A 17813-nucleotide genomic window follows, 5' to 3' on the forward strand; every position below is an offset into this window, starting at 1 on the left:
ACTTCTATATATATTATATGTTACAGATCAGATGTGAATTCTGTTGTAGGGATGTGTATCCCTGTCTTCCCCTGAGTATATATATGTGTATATATACATTTATATATATACACATATATGTATATATAATTATATATGTATATGTATATATATTCAGTAATATATATAATTTTCATATATAATATATATTTTATATATGTGTATATATATTCTTGACTGCCTCCACCTTCTGACTTAGCTGCTGGTATGCATGCCGTCACTGTTGAGTGAGGTGCAGCTGCGCTTGTTGTCTTCCATGTTGGTGTCGTGGATGCGCCAGGTAATTCTGCCCCATCTTCTTGCAGGGCATTATGGGAAGGATGCTTACCGAAGTGGAGGACCTGATCTCCATAACTTCATCTCATCTGGATTTGTCACATTAGGAAGAGGACACACCAAGGGTACAGTGGAAACCATTTTTTACTAAAATACAGAGGTGGCCTAGGGAACCCCCATCTGAAATGAGAAGATGGTGTGGAGGCCAGAGGCTTGTCTGGGACAGGAATAAGCGGGGTGGTTCCATGGCAGCTTGTCCTGGTGACATGCGTGGCTTCTGACAGGAGTTACCAGGAGGTCACAGGTGTGACTTTAGAGGGCGATAGACTTCCAAGAGACACCCATCCCGCTCCACCCATGGCGGGGAGCAGGACGCAGATGCCGGCGGCTCCCTGTGGGAGGGGACCACGGGAGTGTGGTGGAAAACACTGCCGGTGGATGTAGCAGCATTTGCAATGTGTGTGTTCGCCTCTTGGCTATTATTCCTTTTCCTTTTGAAAGCTGCATTTTACAAACCGATGTCAATGTTCTGTACTGTGGTATCTAAGCTGGTGTGCATGTGGAGAGTTTCAGCATCCTCAGTGTGTCTCCGTAAACACTCTGGGATGTGGACACAAAGGTAGAAGGTTATGCAAACCTTCAAGCCTCAAGATGAAAGCTAACCTAGAGTTTCTGCTGAGCTGCTTTACGACCTAGCTGACAGCTTGCAGAGCATCTGTGCGGGGGGCACGGACTCCTCCTCAATTCTGTCTTTTGTTTAAACAAGGTCCTACGAGTGTTGTGAGCATTCTGTCACATCAAGAGTCACTGGATCCCTAACTCCTTTGATTACCGTCCCAATACCTGTGTGCTGTTATAGATCAAATGTGAATTCTGTTGTAGGGATGATGTATCCCTGTCTTCCCCTGAGATATGTGTCTTGTGTGAGTAAACAAGGAACTGTGCAATATTTTCTTACGTTCCATGCACCTACTTTTAAAATTCCTTATGTGATGTTTGTTCATCCTATAGAGAAAAAAAAAAATCTGTATCTGTGTATGTATTTTCTGTTGTGTCTATTTGTGTCTAAATAAAGTTTATTGAGGATACAGGTGGCATTTGTGGCTACTAAGAGTTGCAGAATCAAACTGGGACCAGCTATCTCCAGAGTGGAAAATGCACTTCACGGTTACTCACTAAAAGATACATTCTGGGCCATAGTCTATCAACTCAAACCTGGGATCACTAGTCCCCATATCATCCACTTTGTGATTATTACCTAGCACTGTGAAACAATTTACTCTCAAACTTAGCATTTTAAAACAGTAATAAACATCTCTTATCTCACATGGTTCCTGTGGGTTGGGAACCTGAGTGCTTTGGGCTTGGAATCTCATGAGGTTGCCATCACCACGTCAGGCAGGGCTGCCTCCTCTGAAGGCTTGACTAGGGCTGGAGGATCTGCCTCCAGGATGCTTCGCTCACATGGTGCTGGATGTTGGCAAGAAGCTTCAGTTCCTCCCTGTGATGTTTTCTCCCTGGGTAGCTAAGTGTCTTCACTGCATGGTGCCTGGATTTCCTCAGGGTGGGTAATCAGAGAAAGAGAAAGAAGACACAGCGTCTTTGATGACCAATCCTATTGGTTGCACACCATTATTTTTGCAATATCCTATTCTGAGTGGGTGTGAACTACATTGAGGCATGAATATCAGGAGCCGAGGATTGTTGGGGGCCAATGTGGAGGCCAGCTGCCACAAGCCTACAAACCTCGGAGCAGAGGTGGAAATACAGATTTCCAAACAGAACACAGCAACTCTTATGGAGGTTTCTCCACTGCCGTGGTTGCTCACCCTTTCCCCTACCCCTTACCCTTAAAGATGGTCCAACCCAAAACACCCAACACTTCAGCCAACGGAACTCTTTATACATATAATAAATATGATGGCTTTCGGTTCATGCATTCTTTCAACAAATATTTAATGAGGCCTGCTATGTGCTAAGCAATATTTAGAAGATATGGAGTTTACGGAGTTCCTTACAGAACTCACATTCCACTGGGGGAAACAGACAAAATAAATTATTGACAATAAGTACAAGGAGAAAAATTAAAGCAGACAGCAGGGAGTGCAGCGGCAGGAAGCTGCTCTTGCCAGGGAAGGCCTCTCCAATAAGGTGGGAATTGGGAAAGTGGAAAGGAGGCCAGTTTGAGTACAGCAGGATAAAAGAGGACGAGAGTGGAAAGAGAGAGGATCCAAGCCGTAGGGGAGCCAGATCATGCATTTATCCATTTGTGGACTTAAGGCTGCTTCCAAATGAACTGGACTCCATCATAGCCACATAAAGGTGATTCCCAGTCCCCATCTGTCCTTTCAGTCACTGCTGCTCGGGACATCCAGGAGACTGTCCCCTGCCCATGCCTGTGGGGCTATGCTGTGTCTGATGCTCCTTATCTCCCATCTTAACTTGTTCTGTGGCACCACCTTCCCCTCCTGTGCATGCATTGTTTGTTCTCCCCATTCACTATTTGTGCCGTACTTTTTCTCCCCATTCCCTTCTCTACCAAGGCTTCTGACACCTTCTCTTTCCAGGAATGTACCTTGTGTGTATTTCCCTATTTAGAGAACAGCTGAAGTTTCAAGAACAAAGAATCTGGGTTTGAGGGTGGTGGTGGGGGTAGTGGGTGCAGGCAGACTTCGGAAATGGAGATTCCCTTTTTTAGAGGGAGAGGGAGGGAGAGAGGGAGACAGGGTCTCACTCTGTTGCCCAGGCTGAAGTACAGTGGCACAATCATAGCTCACTATAAGCTCAAACTCCTGGGCTCTAGTGATCCTTCCATTTCAGCATCTTGAGTAGGTCTATAGGTGCATGCTCCCATGCCCAGCTAATTTACTTTTTAAAAAATTTTTTGTAGAAACAGGGTCTCACTATGTTGCCCAGGCTGGTCTCAAACTCCTGGCCTCAAGTGATCCTCCCACCTTCTCCTGCCAAAGTGCTGAGTTTATGGGACTGAGTCACTACACCTGGTCTGAACTTTCCTTCTAATGTCAGGGACTCTTTAGGCCTCTGGACAGCTTGGATCTCTGGTAAAGGGCAGAGAACCATCCTCTCTTCCTTCAGAGCAACTAAGTTCAACTCCAAGTGCTAGCTGTAAGCAACTGGCCCCATGTAAATATCCCGTGGAAGGGAACAATTCAGAAACATATAATGTGGGGTCATTTTCATTTGTATGTGTTTAATTCTCTTTGTTTTCTTTCTCTATCCTTTGTTTCAACTTCAGTAGATCCTCTTCCTTTATGCCTTTCTCCCCCTTCATCCAACATTTTCCTTAGGCCTCCTGGTGGCATCCGGCCATTGCATTGCCCCATTTTGACTCTCAGGACTAAATGGGTAGCCAATACCTGCTTTACCATTGCCCTACTAACCTGGATCACTTAATTTAATGTATATTTCTAATCAGACTCTGATTATCCAAGAGCCAAGCATGAATGGTCCTTGTTCTAAGTGAGGGTGGGAGTCTTCATTGGAATCTTAGTCGACATCAGTTCTGTCAGCCTTTTTTTTTTTTTTTTTTTTTTTTTTTGAGACGGAGTCTCACTCTGTCACCTAGGCTGGCGTGCAGTGCAGTGGCACAATTTTGACTCACTGCAACCTTTGCCTCCCGGGTCCAAGCAATTCTCCTGCCTTAGCCTCCCAAGTAGCTGGGACTACAGGCATGCGCCACCATGCCTGGCTAATTTTTGTATTTTTAGTAGAGACAGGGCTTCACCATGTTGGCCAGGCCGGTCTCGAACTCCTGACCTCAGGTGATCCGCCCGTCTCAGCCTCCCAAAGTGCTAGGATTACAGGCATGAGCCACCGCGCCCAGCCCTGTCAGCCCTTTTTTATAGGCTCTAGAGGCAGCTTGGAGACAGAAGCACCCTCTAGCATCAGTGGGGGCTCCTCCACTTCAAGGGCTTGGGGGTAAGAATGCGTATGGATCTGTCTGCTTTGTAACAAGATCCATAGTGCATAGGTAATTAAATACTCTCAAAGGAAGCCTACAATAAATGGATATTCTTTTGTTAGTGGGACTGAGAATGTGAGACCTTATAAAACATAGAATTCTGCCTGTGGGGCTTCATATCCCTCAAAGGCCTCTACTGTGTCTCTCACCTGTTGGTAGAGCCTTCATTTTTGTCTAGAAGGTTCTACAGTGATTGACCAACCCCTCAGGTTACATAGCACCGCCTCAGGCTCCCCAGGGACTAGAATTAGTTCTGACACCCTTTTTCAGGACTTCCTAACTGAATGGCATGCTCATTCTTTTTCTTATAATTCTTACTTTTCTCTGACTGTCTCCTTCTAAGTGCCTACTTCTGCATGTCTTCCTTTCCTTGGTTCCTTTCTTTGACCTCTTGTTCATTCATCGCTTATGATAAATAGAATCTAGGGCTAAGATGTTGATCTGAGCGACCGTGAATGTACGCCAAATTCCCCTGAAATCTTTTCTTTGTTCATTAGACAAGATCAACCAGCCCCCAACACTGGAACCCAGAACAGTCTTTAGCAAGGCAAAGAGTCCTCCCAGGCTGCCACCATGAAAGCTCAGTGATGAACACTTCTATTTGTTGAGCATTTACTATGTACCAGGTCTTTACATACATACATACGTACGTACATACATACTGTGTGCCCGTATCTTCACCTTTACAACCACCCTGTGGGAGAGCTCGTTACCTTCACTTCATAGGCAAAAAGTGAAACTCAGAGCAGTTGAGCAGCTTGCCTAAGTCAACATCAAGCAGTCAGTCGTGTTTTGTTCCAAATCCAGGCCTGATTCTGAAGATCTGCTGCTGCTCACTGTGCTCTCCTGCCTCTCCAAACTGAGGAGCAGCTGAGCTGGTGGATGGGCTGTGCTTCCGTGGGAACCACACGTAATGCTCAATAGAAGTTGACTCTTCTTATTAGAGGCACACATTTTGCAAGACAGGAAGTCGTAAAAAAGATTGAGCCAGGAGTTACAGCATGAACACTAGATTGGTGGGGACTGCTGTTCCGGACAGGAAGCTCAGTCCCTTCAGATAGATTTTCAGAATCTGTCTAAATGAATACACCTATGGAAACCCTCTTTGACTTTGGCAGTTTGGTTAAAAACTCAGTCAGGCTGGCTGATTTTTGAGCCTGGTTGAAAAAGCCAGGGAATTCTTTCCAGAACCCCCGTATGTCAATATTGTCAATTCCAGTGGTTTCCACTGGGATATCCCTGGCCACGCCAGGTCTGAGTAAGGGGTCCTTACAGTGGTGGTAGTGGCAGTGGCAGATATGCTCACTGCAGCTGCAGAGTAAATGTGACAGGTAGGTCCCCATGGAGGTGACGATGCGAGTTACTACCTGCCCTCCTCCTCTGGTATTTCTCACTATTCACCAGGTCCTTTCTGCCATGCCGGGAGCCAGATAGAGGACAGTGGGAGTTAGAGAGAGAGAGAGGAAGAAAGACCAAGGGAGAGAGAAAGAGAGACATGATTGAAACCTTTGGTAAAAGGAAGGAGCTACAGTGATCGCTCTATTGTAGGAGCAATTGCCCATTTTTCCATTAATTCCTCTACTAAGTCACATTTCCTGAGCACTGGCTGAATGCTAGACGCTGTCCTGGGCACTGAGGATACAGCAGACAAACTTACATGTGAGTCAGAGAAGACAGAAATAAATCAAGACGCGAGTAAATCTATGAAGCAGGTCCAACGGAGTTAGGAGCTTTGGCACATTTAAGGCAGGGAATGGAGGTGCAGGCAAGTGGGTGTATGTGATCATTTCTCAGTGAAATGGAAAGCAGACCATCAGCTGTAAGTGAGGGGTTAGGGTGACCGACCATCCCCGGTTGCCCAGGACTGTCCAGTTTTAGCACTGAAAATCCTGTGTCCTAGGAAAACAGTTTCTGGCAAATGAGGACAGTTGGTCACCCTAATGGTGTGGGAGAAAGCCCAGCCAGTCTGGCTTCAAAGCATTTTTCACAATGACCTGCAGAACGCGGAGACGTAGCGTACGGGTCCTTCTGCCCAGAACTCGAACTGGCACAGCTCCAAGGCCTTAGGAAATATTGGAACTGCTCTGAGGTCACCTGGGAGATGGAGACAAGGCCAGAATGCAAGAAGCTGTTGGCCTGAAAGCACCTTTCCAGACCCCAGAGAACAACCCTGAACAGATCCTGTCATCCCATCCAGATAATGCTCTTGGGGACTGGGTTGGGTATGGCCATCCTGCTGCCCAGAGAGGCACTCCATGGGGTCTGAGGCGGAAAATTCAGGGACTAAGTGCTAAAAAAGGGGTGAGTGCATAGGAGCAGGTGATGAGGTCAAGGCTGGAAAAGTGACCATCCTGAGGCCAATTTAGGAGTCTCACCAACAAGGGGAATCACAGAGGTGCCCGCTTGGCTGTGCAAGCACACCGATCTGAGGAGGAGGAGGAGCTGTGGGGCTGGAGGAATTCTAGAGGCTAGGCTGATGGCACTTGCCGTATCTGACTCTGAGAAGCGCATGAAGCCAGGCCTGGCTTATAAAATTCAGAAAACGCAGAGATGTTAGTCAATAATGATGGGGGTAAATAGTCTAACACGGGTAAGAGAGCAGGACAAGGGGAAGCAAGGATAAGAGCCTTGGTCCCTGGAACTGGTGGAGGATGTGAGAGTAGAAGATTTTTGAGGAGTGTGACTTTGGGAAATAATGATGGCCAGGGACTAACCATTAACGTGGGAGGCTGAACAAAGCAGAGAAGTTAATCAAAGCTGAGGTCAGGGACCTCCTCCAGCTGCGTCAGGTTTTACGTGGACTGTGGACATCCTACCTTCTGGAGCTGAGCTCACTTTATCTCCTCAGCCCTTTCTGCAGCCCCACGGCTGATCTAATCCAGGGGCCATGCTCACCACTTGCACCAGCCTGTTTGTCTGGGTGCTGCCTGTGGTCTCACACGATACAAGATTTGAAATTAGGTCTTTTCTCCTAGGGAGAAAGGATGCATGTGTATGTGTGGGCCTCCGTAAAATCACAGGCTGCCACCCCCACACCAGGATTTGGCCAAGAACCCCAGACCAACAGTGGATTGTGGCAAGGAGACATCTGAGGCATTTGACTAATAGAACCCTGCCTGGATGTTTTCATGATCCGGAGAGCCAGGGGAGTGAGTGGGTTTGAGTATACCAAGGTGTTTGAACGCTGGACTCTAGATAAAGCACAGCGCTCAGAAGGCGTCCAGTCTCCATGGCAACAGTGAGCTTTTTCAACCCTGAGAGGGAAGTACAGGCTTGCCTGGGAATAGCCTCTGTGAAGCCAGCACCACCTGGGAGCCGTCTTTCTTGTGTGGCTCTGTAGGTGAGGCGTGGACGGGGAGGAGTGGGAGCAGAGCAGAGCGGAACTCTCGGGTTCTGGGCTGAGGGCACCAAAGATCTCAGCTGACTATTGGTCATTCGGATCTGCACCTGTGGGACAGCACCCCTGTTTACTTCATGTCCGTTCACTCCTGATTAATGGCTGGATATGGAGAACCTGCCATTGACTTCGTGTGCTCAGCTTTATTCAGTAGTGTTTCCCGTGACCCTAGATAGCACCCACAGGCTGTCCCTAAGTCTTACCCTTAGGAAAATATGGTGTGTCAGTGTGATTCCATATGTTGTTAGAATCGAGTCAACCTCACACCGTAGCTGCTTGGTAAAAAATGATTGCACCAGAAGTAAAGATGGGCCTGTAGGAATGGTGAGTTTTATCCTCAACAGAACTACTGTTCAAATTATTATATATATATAATTTTTTTAAAGGTAAAAAAAAAAAAAAACCTTTCAGAGTTCTCAGTTGGGTAGTTCTGTTTGCAATTTCAGTCATTTTGCCTAAGGGTAATGATTCTGCAAAACTCCATTTCCCATATGGGTTCTGTTAACAAGAATACCCACCACCCTCCAGAAAGCTGAAAGGATGCTGTGACTCCTTGGTATGGCCCAGGACTCCATCTCCAGCTGGATTCACAGCAATTAAGCCAGTCAGGTTGACATGAGGAGCAGTAGAGCACTAAGCACTCAAGCATGGAACAAGTTCCTGAGTCACCCACAGAGTCCACCTCTAAGGTAGCACCACCATGTTTGCCCTCAGGGCACTCACTTGAAGCCACAGACCTGGCCCCAAGGAAGTCAGTCTACAGGCTGACCCAGGGAATGGGCATCATTCTTCTTTAGCTCACCTCATTCTAAGAGGGTGCTTGGGTTGAAGTGGCACATGGACTGGTATCTCCATGGGGCATCTAAGTCACCCAACTCACACTACCTTGGCAAATGGTGTCACAGAGAAAAATTCCCGTCCACCAGGCATATGTTGAGTCCTGGACCATTCATATCCCTGTTTAATGCTTGTTTGTGGGCCTGCTACCATTGGCCCATGCAGGTGGCAGGCCAATCCACTGGGACAGTCTTCTGGGCTGGTGTAAGGAGAGGAGAGGTAGTACCGGGCAAAGGAGGAGTGCCAGATAAACTGTAAGGCTGCTTGCTTGAGGAAGTTTCAGCTCTTACCTGTAGGGTACATGGATACTTTCCTAAAAAGGGGAATAACTCAGGTATAGCTGGATCTCCCATGGCCCCTGGTTGGGAGCAAGAGAGACTTTTGGACACTGGGGATCATGAATGTGTCCCGTATTCCTCAGCGTTCACCAGCTTGTCTTTCTTTCTGTTAGGCAGAAGGGGAGGCTCACGGGAAGTCTGTTACAACCCTAATCTTGGTGCTTTCTTTACCGTCTCTTTGGGAGAGGAGAGAGGACGGAGTTCTGTTTTCCCAGAGGCTGGCTTGCTCTGCCAGAGGTCTAGCAGCTCTGGGCTGCTGCTCTTCTTGTTTTCTAATCTGTCCCTGGTGCTAGATCTGAGCCTTCTCTTGCCATGACCCTTGGGCTAGTACAGTCTCTCTTCCTGGCATTGGTCTTGGCACTGACTGGTCATCCAAGTTGGCAATCTCCCCTTCCTGGGTGCCAGCCCTTGGCATTTGCTTCCCTCATTCTCTACTGCTCACTGCCAAGAGTCTCCCAGACCCTGAAAGCTAAGCTATGGGGCTAAGTCAAGCCCCAGGAAGGTAGTAGGAATGAATGGCTTCTCTATGCCAGCTGGGGCCTGTGGCCAGGAGAAAACAGCCTGTCAATCCACAGTGGCCAGGATTTCATGGTGGCCTAGAAGTGGGGCAGAAGACTGGTGTTCTCAGGACATCACCGTTTGGAACATAACTATATTATTCTGTGACTCTGCTTCTGTGCAGATTATAAACATGGCAGAATAAACAAATTTCAGCCCCTCCTGCCTAGAATCATGGCCTCTGCCTCAGTCTTACTCCACTCCAAATAGTAATGTAAACTTTCTTCATTCGATGGTTGTTGGAAGAAGAAAACTATTAAGAGAGTCATGGAGTCAGACATGCTGGGCTCCTGGCTCCAGCCTTGCTAGCTGTGTGACTTTGGCCTCTTTGACATTCGTCTATATAATAGGGTAGCAGTACTACCTACTTATCAGGGCTGTTGTGGAGACTGTAGGGGAAACACCTGCACCAGAGCTCTGAGCACTCAAGCAGTGGTCACCCTTCATGTTGTTGGAGCTTCAGAGTGCTGGAGAACCTTACCCCTCAAAGGATGATGCTAGGTCAGCCACTTGGCTTCCCCTGGGAGCCAGTGAGAAACGCAGACTCCCGGGCCCCACCCCAAACCTACTGAATCAGAATCGCCATTTTATTATCACAAAAACTCCAGGTAATTCATACACGCATTAAAATTTGAGAGGCACGGATAGAAAATATGTTTTTTTTAAATTTCAGTGAAGTCCCCTCAATGGCCTTTAAGATCACTTCTAAGATTCATGTGCCACACAGTCTCATTCCATAGCCTGCATGTTGGAAGGAGGTTGTCCCATAGCTGAGGAGGAAAATAATTTGAAGGGCTCTGAGAGGAGGATGCAGAGACCTCTTAAGATTCCAGTGACCTGTTCTAGATAGGGAACCAAAACCAGCCACAGAAACATGTACATTTGCCCATTCCAGCGAAACTCAAGGATCAGTTGAGCAAAGATGAGTAAGACAGATTCTGCCTATGAGAAGCCAGGCAGTAAAACTCCTGCTGAGTAAATGGGAAGTGCCATGAAGTAGATCCCAAGAACAGTGGAAGATATTATAAGAGAAAAATGTTGCCTCTGAATGGACGGGTGCTCAATGGCCTCCTATGGGAGACAGGGGTTGAGAGAATCACCTTGCAGGAAAAGAAAAAAGTGACAGGCCGAGAATAGGGCAGGACAGGTATTTCAGGTGGGGGAGCCTCCTAAACAAAGACATGATCATGGAAATGCAGGTGTGTGGGGCCATAAGTCACCTGTAGAGGATACAGTAGGAAAGTGATAGGGCCATAAGTCAACTGTAGAGGGTTGGCAGGAAGGTGATGGGGCTGTAAGTCACCTGTAAAGGGTAATAAGAAAGTGATGGGGCTATAGGACACCTGTAGGCAGGTAGTGGAAAAGTGAAGGCACCGTAGGACACCTGTAGGGGGCAGTAGGAAACAGAGCTAGAAAGGCGGGTTGGAGGCAGTGTCCTGAATCCTTCCAGGCACAAAAATGTGGGCTGAGTTAAACATTACAATTAATGACCACTGTCCATGCCCTCTTCCTCCTTCTTACACTTCTGCCTTTAAGAACAGAACGAAGAAGCGAAGCAACACACACAAAGCAGACCTCTGTGTGTGGCTGACTCCATGGACAGAGATGGACTACAAACTGATGTTCAACTCCCCTCACCTCTACTCTTCTCAGCACGAGTGTTCCCGTTTGCATGAATTGTGGTGCAGCTCAGACTGCAGAGCTGAAGGGAGTTGAGTGGGTTTATGGATTTCATGCTCCCCAGAGACTCAACCATGACCCCAATCATGGATAGTTTCACTGTTGCAGGCCTCAGTTTCCTCATGTAAATCAGAGCCTTGAAGATTGATAAGACCCTTTATTGTCTGACATGCTGGGATAGTTTCAAGATAAGATACTTCCTAAATGTAGGCCTACTGCATCGAATAAGGTGGGGAGATTTTCCCCCAGAGGATGTCTTTGAGTTTGAACACCCCATGTGTTCTCAGAGCAGTCTATTCTTCTGCCACTCTGAGTCTTGGACCATTCGTATCCTTGTTTAAGGTACCAGTAATAAGACCCTCCCAATATGAATATGGGACTGAAGAGAAGTGGCTTTTTTCTAAGGTTAATAGCAGATTGTTCATAGTTCATACCTGAAGGCCCTTCCACAAGGAATTCATAAATTTGCAGTTTGGGTTCAGAGGGGCCAGAGCTCATAAAGTATTCATTCCTTGAATAGGATTGATATCAGACTCTTGTTCTCTTCATCTACTTCCTGGTGAATCTTTTTTTTTTTTTTTTTTTTTACTTCTGTCCTGGGGGAGTAACTCTGGGGAAATGTAACGGTTTTCTAGTTGTTCACTAAAAGCAGTTGAACGCCTGAGCCCTGAATCCATTCAACTGAGATAGATAGGGCCATGGCATAGTCATTAGCTGCTGTGCCAAAACTCATATTGAAATTTGACTCTTAGTGCAGCAGTGTTGGGAGGTGAAGCCTAGTAGAAGGGTGTTGGCTCTTGGGGGAGGATTCCTCAGGAATAGATTATTGCTGTCCCACAGGGGTGAGTTCTTTCTCTCACAGAACTGCATTAATTTCCTGAGAGTGGGTTATTATAAAAATGAGTTTGCTTCTTAGATGCTCTCGTTTCCTCTGTTGCCACGTGATCTCCATACACGCCTAGACCTCGCTTTGCTTTGTCATGAGTAGAAGCATTGTGAGTCCCTCAGCAGATATAGCTGCCCAGTCCTAGACTTTGCAGCCATCAGAATTGTGAGCCAAATAAACCTCATTTCTTTATAAATTACCCAGCCTCAGGTATTCTGATACAGCAACACAAATGGACTATGCCCAGCTTGGGGTGTAGCAGATTAGAGAGAACCTTATGCATACACAGATGAAGACATGGTTCCCACAGTGAAAAACAAAGGAGAGAGCCAAAATGTAGACAAGTGGGCAATGAGGGAATGGAACCTCAAGCCAGGATCCACAAAGAAGGCCCTACATGACTGGGGCTGAAGAAGGCAGGTTCTTTGGCTGCATCAGGTGGGAGTTAGGGTACCAATGGACCAATGAGTAGAATAAGTAGTGCCCTGTTTTATGTGAATTGAGAGGTTCTGGGGAAGGTTCTTGCTCTTGAGCATTTGCCCCTAAGCCCAAATTCTGCCCAATTTCTGTCATCGTAGCCTTTTCTTTAGATATGAGACATTCTTGGTCTTCAGGAGATCCACTTTAAGAAGATATCTGGGCATTTATTGAGGTAGATCATTCTGTATGATTGCTCAGTCATATATCAGGCCTTGGCCCTTTTCCGTCAACTTCCTCTTCCCCTGGTGTTCCCCACCTTGGTAAATGGCTCCACTAGCTATACAGTTGCTCAAGCAGCACTCTACACACTGCACACTATCCTTGACATCTTTCTCTCTCTCACTGCCTGCATCCAAGTCCGTTACCATTCTATTTCATTCTCTTGAACTTCCACATCCTTTGCCCCCTTAGCCAGGATCCTAGTCTCTGCCTCCTCTGCTTCACATCCAGACAAGTTGCAAAGGCCTCCTCCATGGAGTTCCATTTCCACTGCCCACCCTCCACCCACATCCTGTCCTCTACTGAGCAGCCAGAGTGATCTAACTCATTCTACCTCATTTAACCAAATTTATTCCAATGTACCTTCCGAACTTAACGTATTCCAATGTAACCTTTCTAAAGCTCAGCTCTATTGTTATTACCTAGGTTCTAAAACCTCTAAGGCTTTATTGGAGCCAGAATCATATATATCATATATATATATATATGCATACACACACACACACACACACACACACACACACACACACACACACACCCTAACTCTTTGGAACAGTGCTTGCCCATCATAAAAATACTGAGCTCAAAACTCTGAAATGGCAAGATGCACATACTCTTCTTTCATTCCTCTATTCTGTGGTAGAAAACATGACTCAGAGTGAAAGCAAACAAGGCTCTACATCATGTAGCCCTTGCTTAACACTCAGGCATCTTGCTCTGCTGCCGTCCTTCTTGCTCACTGCACTCTAGCCAAAATTGGCTTCCTTTCTGCTCTTCCCTTTTTAGTGCCTTTGCACAGGCTCTCCCTTCTATCTGGAATGTTCTTCCACTTTGGTACCTATTGGACCAATATACTCATCATTCAGGTCTCTGCCTAAATTTTCCTTTCTCTAGTAAGTCTTCCTTGGCCCTCAAATGAAAATCATATCTTTCATAATATTTTCTTTATCATACTCTTCAAAATATTATTTTTAACTTGTATGCTGTCTTGCCTAATGTCTGTCTTTGCCCCTATGTGAGCAAGGACCATATCTGGGGATGTTGACCACTGTGTTGCCTGTGGCTAGCACAGTGCCTGGCACATAGTTGATGCCCAGTGGATATTCATTAAAGAATGAGTGAATGGTTGGATGGATAAATTGAAACAGCTCCAACCTGGGAGTCAAGAGACCTGAGAATTTGCAGGTAAATGTAGTCTTAGAAAATTGCTTCATCTTTCTGAGTCTGCACCTCCCTACCTGTAAATTTTCAACAAGATATTTTTCATTTCTAATATTCCAGGACTCCTGCATATGTGCTGAGATACAATGCATCTGTACTAAGACAGCCCCTCCCACCTCTGTCAAAGTTGGTGCCCCTTTAATTGAGTAATCTCTGTACCTTTTATGAACCTGTTACCACTCAATCATATACATTTGTGAACATAAAATTCTGCATATTGCTTTTTTCAGCTTAATATTCCTTGTAGATCATTTGATATCTACACCTACAGTTTTAGCTCAGTTCTGCACCTGCCCCATGACTGCTTAATCATATATGCTATTATACCATCCTTTATATAGCCAGTTTTAGGCCCACAACTTTTTTACTGACTTTATTTTTTAATGTTTTTATTTAGAAATAATTTCAGACATATGTAAAAGTTAGAATAATAATGCAAATAATTCCTGTATATCCTTGAATTTTCCAAATTTTAACATTTTAACACATTTGGTTTATCATTTTCTATCTCTTTGCCTCTCGTAGTCTCTGTCTCTCTGTCTCTCTCTTTTGTTATGTATAACGATATATACACATACACACATTATAAACATATACAGTTTTGTAACTGTATGTATATATTTCTTTATAATTGTTTCTCTGAAATATTTTTGAGAGTAAATTTCAGATATGGTGGCCCTTTGTTTCTTTTTCTTTTTTCTTTTTTTTTTTTTTTTTTTTTTGAGACAAAGTCTCACTCTGTTGCCCAGACTGGAGTGCAGTGGCGTGATCTCCGCTCACTGCAAGCTCCACCTCCTGGATTCACACAGTGGCCCTTTATTTCTAAGTACATATGTATTTTTTAAACTTAAGGACATTCTTTTACACAGCCACACTATGATTATCAAAATCAGAATATATTTCTTTATAATTGTTTTTCTGAAATATTTGAGAGTAAATTTCAGATATGGTGGCCCTTTATTTCTTTTTCTTTTTTCTTTTCTTTTTTTTTTTTTGAGACAAAGTCTCACTCTGTTGCCCAGACTGGAGTGCAGTGGCGCGATCTTGGCTCACTGCAAGCTCCGCCTCCTGGATTCACATGGTGGCCCTTTATTTCTAAGTACATAAGTATTTTTTAAACTCAAGGACATTCTTTTACACAGCCCAGTATGATTATCAAAATCAGAAAAATTATCATTGATACAATACCAGTACATAATCTAAAGTGTTTATTCAAATGTACCACTAGTGTAAAAAGAAAAATGTTTTTCCTGGTCCGGGATCACGTGTTGTTAGGTTTATTTCTAAGTAGCTGATCATCGTTGCTGTCTATAAATGAGGTTTTTCTACCATAGGCCCTCTAACTGTTTATGCTTGAATATATGAAGGCTATTGATTTCCTTGTGTTAATTTTATATTCTGCTACCTTACTGATTTCTTTTATTGCTTATTTTTATTATTGGCATCCTAGGTATGCTATCATATCATATGCAAATACAGGCAGTTTTACTTTTTTTTTTTTTTGAGACAGTTTTTCTCTTGTTGCCCAGACTGGAGTGCAGTGGCATGATCTCAGCTCACTGCAACCTCCGCCTCCTGGGTTCAAGCGATTCTCCTGCCTCAGCCTCCCAAGTTGCTGGGATTACAGGTGCCCACCACCACGCCCAGCTAATTTTTGTATTTTTAGTAGAGACAGGGTTTCATCATGTTGGCCACGCTGGTCTCGAACTCCTGATGTCAAGTGATCCGCCAGCCTTGGCCTCCCAAAGTGCTGGGATTACAGGCCTGAACCACTGTGCCCAACCAGTTTTACTTCTTTACAATTACGCTTCTCTGTTGTCTGATTGCATTGGATTAATGCCACTAGTAAAATGTTGAATAGTAGTGGAGATAAAGGGCCTCTTTGCTTTGTTTCTGATGTTAGTGGAAATCCCTCCACAGCATTCCCATTAAGATCATGTCTTTATGACTAAGGTAGATAGACAGAGATGCTAGATAAATTGATTCACAAGAATTCATGTTGAGAAATTATCCCACAGTTCCTATTTTTTTGAGTTTTCTTATTAATCAAGAATGGGTATTGAATTTTGTCAAAAGCCTTTTCAGCATCTGTAGAGATCATCATAGACTTTTCCCTTAGATCTGTTTGTTTGTTGTGTAATGTAAATGGATTTCCTAATATTGACCTAATCTTGCAGTCTTGGAATAAATCCCATGTTGTTTTATTTTCTTAATATAGTGTTGGATACTGTTTGCTAATATTTCATTTAGCATTTTGTGTCAATATTCTTGAATGATACTGGTTGATAGTTTTCTTTCTTATACTGTCTTTATCCTGTTTAGTATCAATGTTATACTTGCTTTATTAAAATAATTAGGGTTGGTTCCAAGTCTTTGCTATTGTGAGTAGTGCTGCAATAAACATACGTGTGTGCATGTGTCTTTAGGGTAGAATGATTTATAATCCTTTGAGTATATATCCAGTAATGGGATTGCTGGGTCAAATGGAATTTCTGGTTCTAGATCCTTGAGGAATCGCCACACTGTCTTCCAGAATGGTTGAACTAATTTACTCTCCCACCAACAATGTAAAAGCGTTCCTCAACAAACTAACACAGGAATAGAAAACCAAACACCACATGTTCTCACTTATAAGTGGGAGTTGAACAATGAGAACACATGGACACAGGGAAGGGAACATCACATACCAGGGCCTGTCAGGGGTTGGGGGGCAAGGGGAGGGAGAGCATTAGGACAAATACCTAATGCATGTGACATGCGTTAACCTAGATGACGGGTTGATAGGTGCAGCAAACCACCATGGCACATGTGTAACTATGTAACAAACCTGCACGTTCTGTACATGTATCTCAGAACTTAAAGTAAAATTTAAAAAGAAATTAGGAATTCCACTCCATTTTCAATGCTCTGGAACCATGTATACAACATAGTGGCTCTCTGGCTTTTGTAGGCTGGAAACAGGTCTCCTATGAAATCATCAGGGCCTAGAACTTCTGGGTAGGGTAGTCTATTAACCTAATTTTTTTTTACAAGCTATACGTTTTTAGCTGTTTCATTTATATTTTAAAATGTTGACATTGAGGTAGATTTTCATGGTTTTTTTTTTTTCCTAGTAGTTACCTTTGTACTTAATTTTTAAATACTGCTTAGTTCCAAGTGCTTGTATTTAACTTTGTAAAACCAGTTTATCAATTTTATTGGTATTTCTTAACTTACGCTTCCTGCCTACACAACAATCAATGTGATTATTCTACTTTTTTTCCTGCTTCCTTTCTCTTTCCAGTTTTTAGTTGCATTATTTCTACTTTGTCACATGCAGCATCTGGGTGCTGAATGTCTACTGTCTTACCTGCGCGCGTGTGTGTGTGCGTGTGCATGCGCATGCGTGTGTGTGTTCACTACCTTTTAATTTTGTTTGTTCTCTGAAGTTTGCCCAGTCCTCTCTCGGCTGGAGTTTATCTTCCAACAGATTGCTCAAGAAGGGCTCATGGGTGCATAATTCCCTAAGTTCTTGTGTCTTGAAACAGTTGTTTTACGTACTTGACACCTGAAGGCAATCTGCCTGGTTTTGAAATTCTAGGTTCACACCTTCTTTTCCTGGAAAATGCTGTCCCATTGTTGCCTTGCTTTCTATGTTACTTTTTCTTTTCTTTTCTTTTTTCTTTTCTTTTGTTTTTTGAGAAGTTGGATGACAGTTAGATTCTTCTGATCTTGTAAGTTATTTGATCTTTTTGTTTAAAAGGCTGGAGAATTTTTTGCTTTATCTTTGAAGTCTTCATTTTGCTAGGACATCAGAGTTGTTGATTCTGAGTACATGTTCCAGGTACCTGGTGGGCTTTTTTTGATACGTACCTTAGTGTCATATCCAAGGGAGATTGGAGCCCCCGCTTAGGCATCTTG

At 44.3% G+C, this 17813-nt stretch overlaps 1 protein-coding gene across 2 annotated transcripts in view; it reads left to right on the plus strand.

Annotated features, from left to right (window-relative positions):
- The window catches only part of SHISA6 (shisa family member 6), a 323762-nt gene that overhangs the window by 144896 nt on the left and 161053 nt on the right, over window positions 1-17813 (plus strand). For both annotated transcript variants that reach the window (XM_008010386.3, XM_008010387.3), the window contains exon 3: window positions 345-440. In XM_008010386.3, the coding sequence (XP_008008577.3) occupies window positions 345-440 (96 nt within the window). The remainder of the gene's footprint in view (window positions 1-344; window positions 441-17813) is intronic.

This window comes from Chlorocebus sabaeus, chromosome 16 (assembly GCF_047675955.1).
Source record: "Chlorocebus sabaeus isolate Y175 chromosome 16, mChlSab1.0.hap1, whole genome shotgun sequence".
Taxonomy (NCBI): Eukaryota; Metazoa; Chordata; class Mammalia; order Primates; family Cercopithecidae; genus Chlorocebus; species Chlorocebus sabaeus.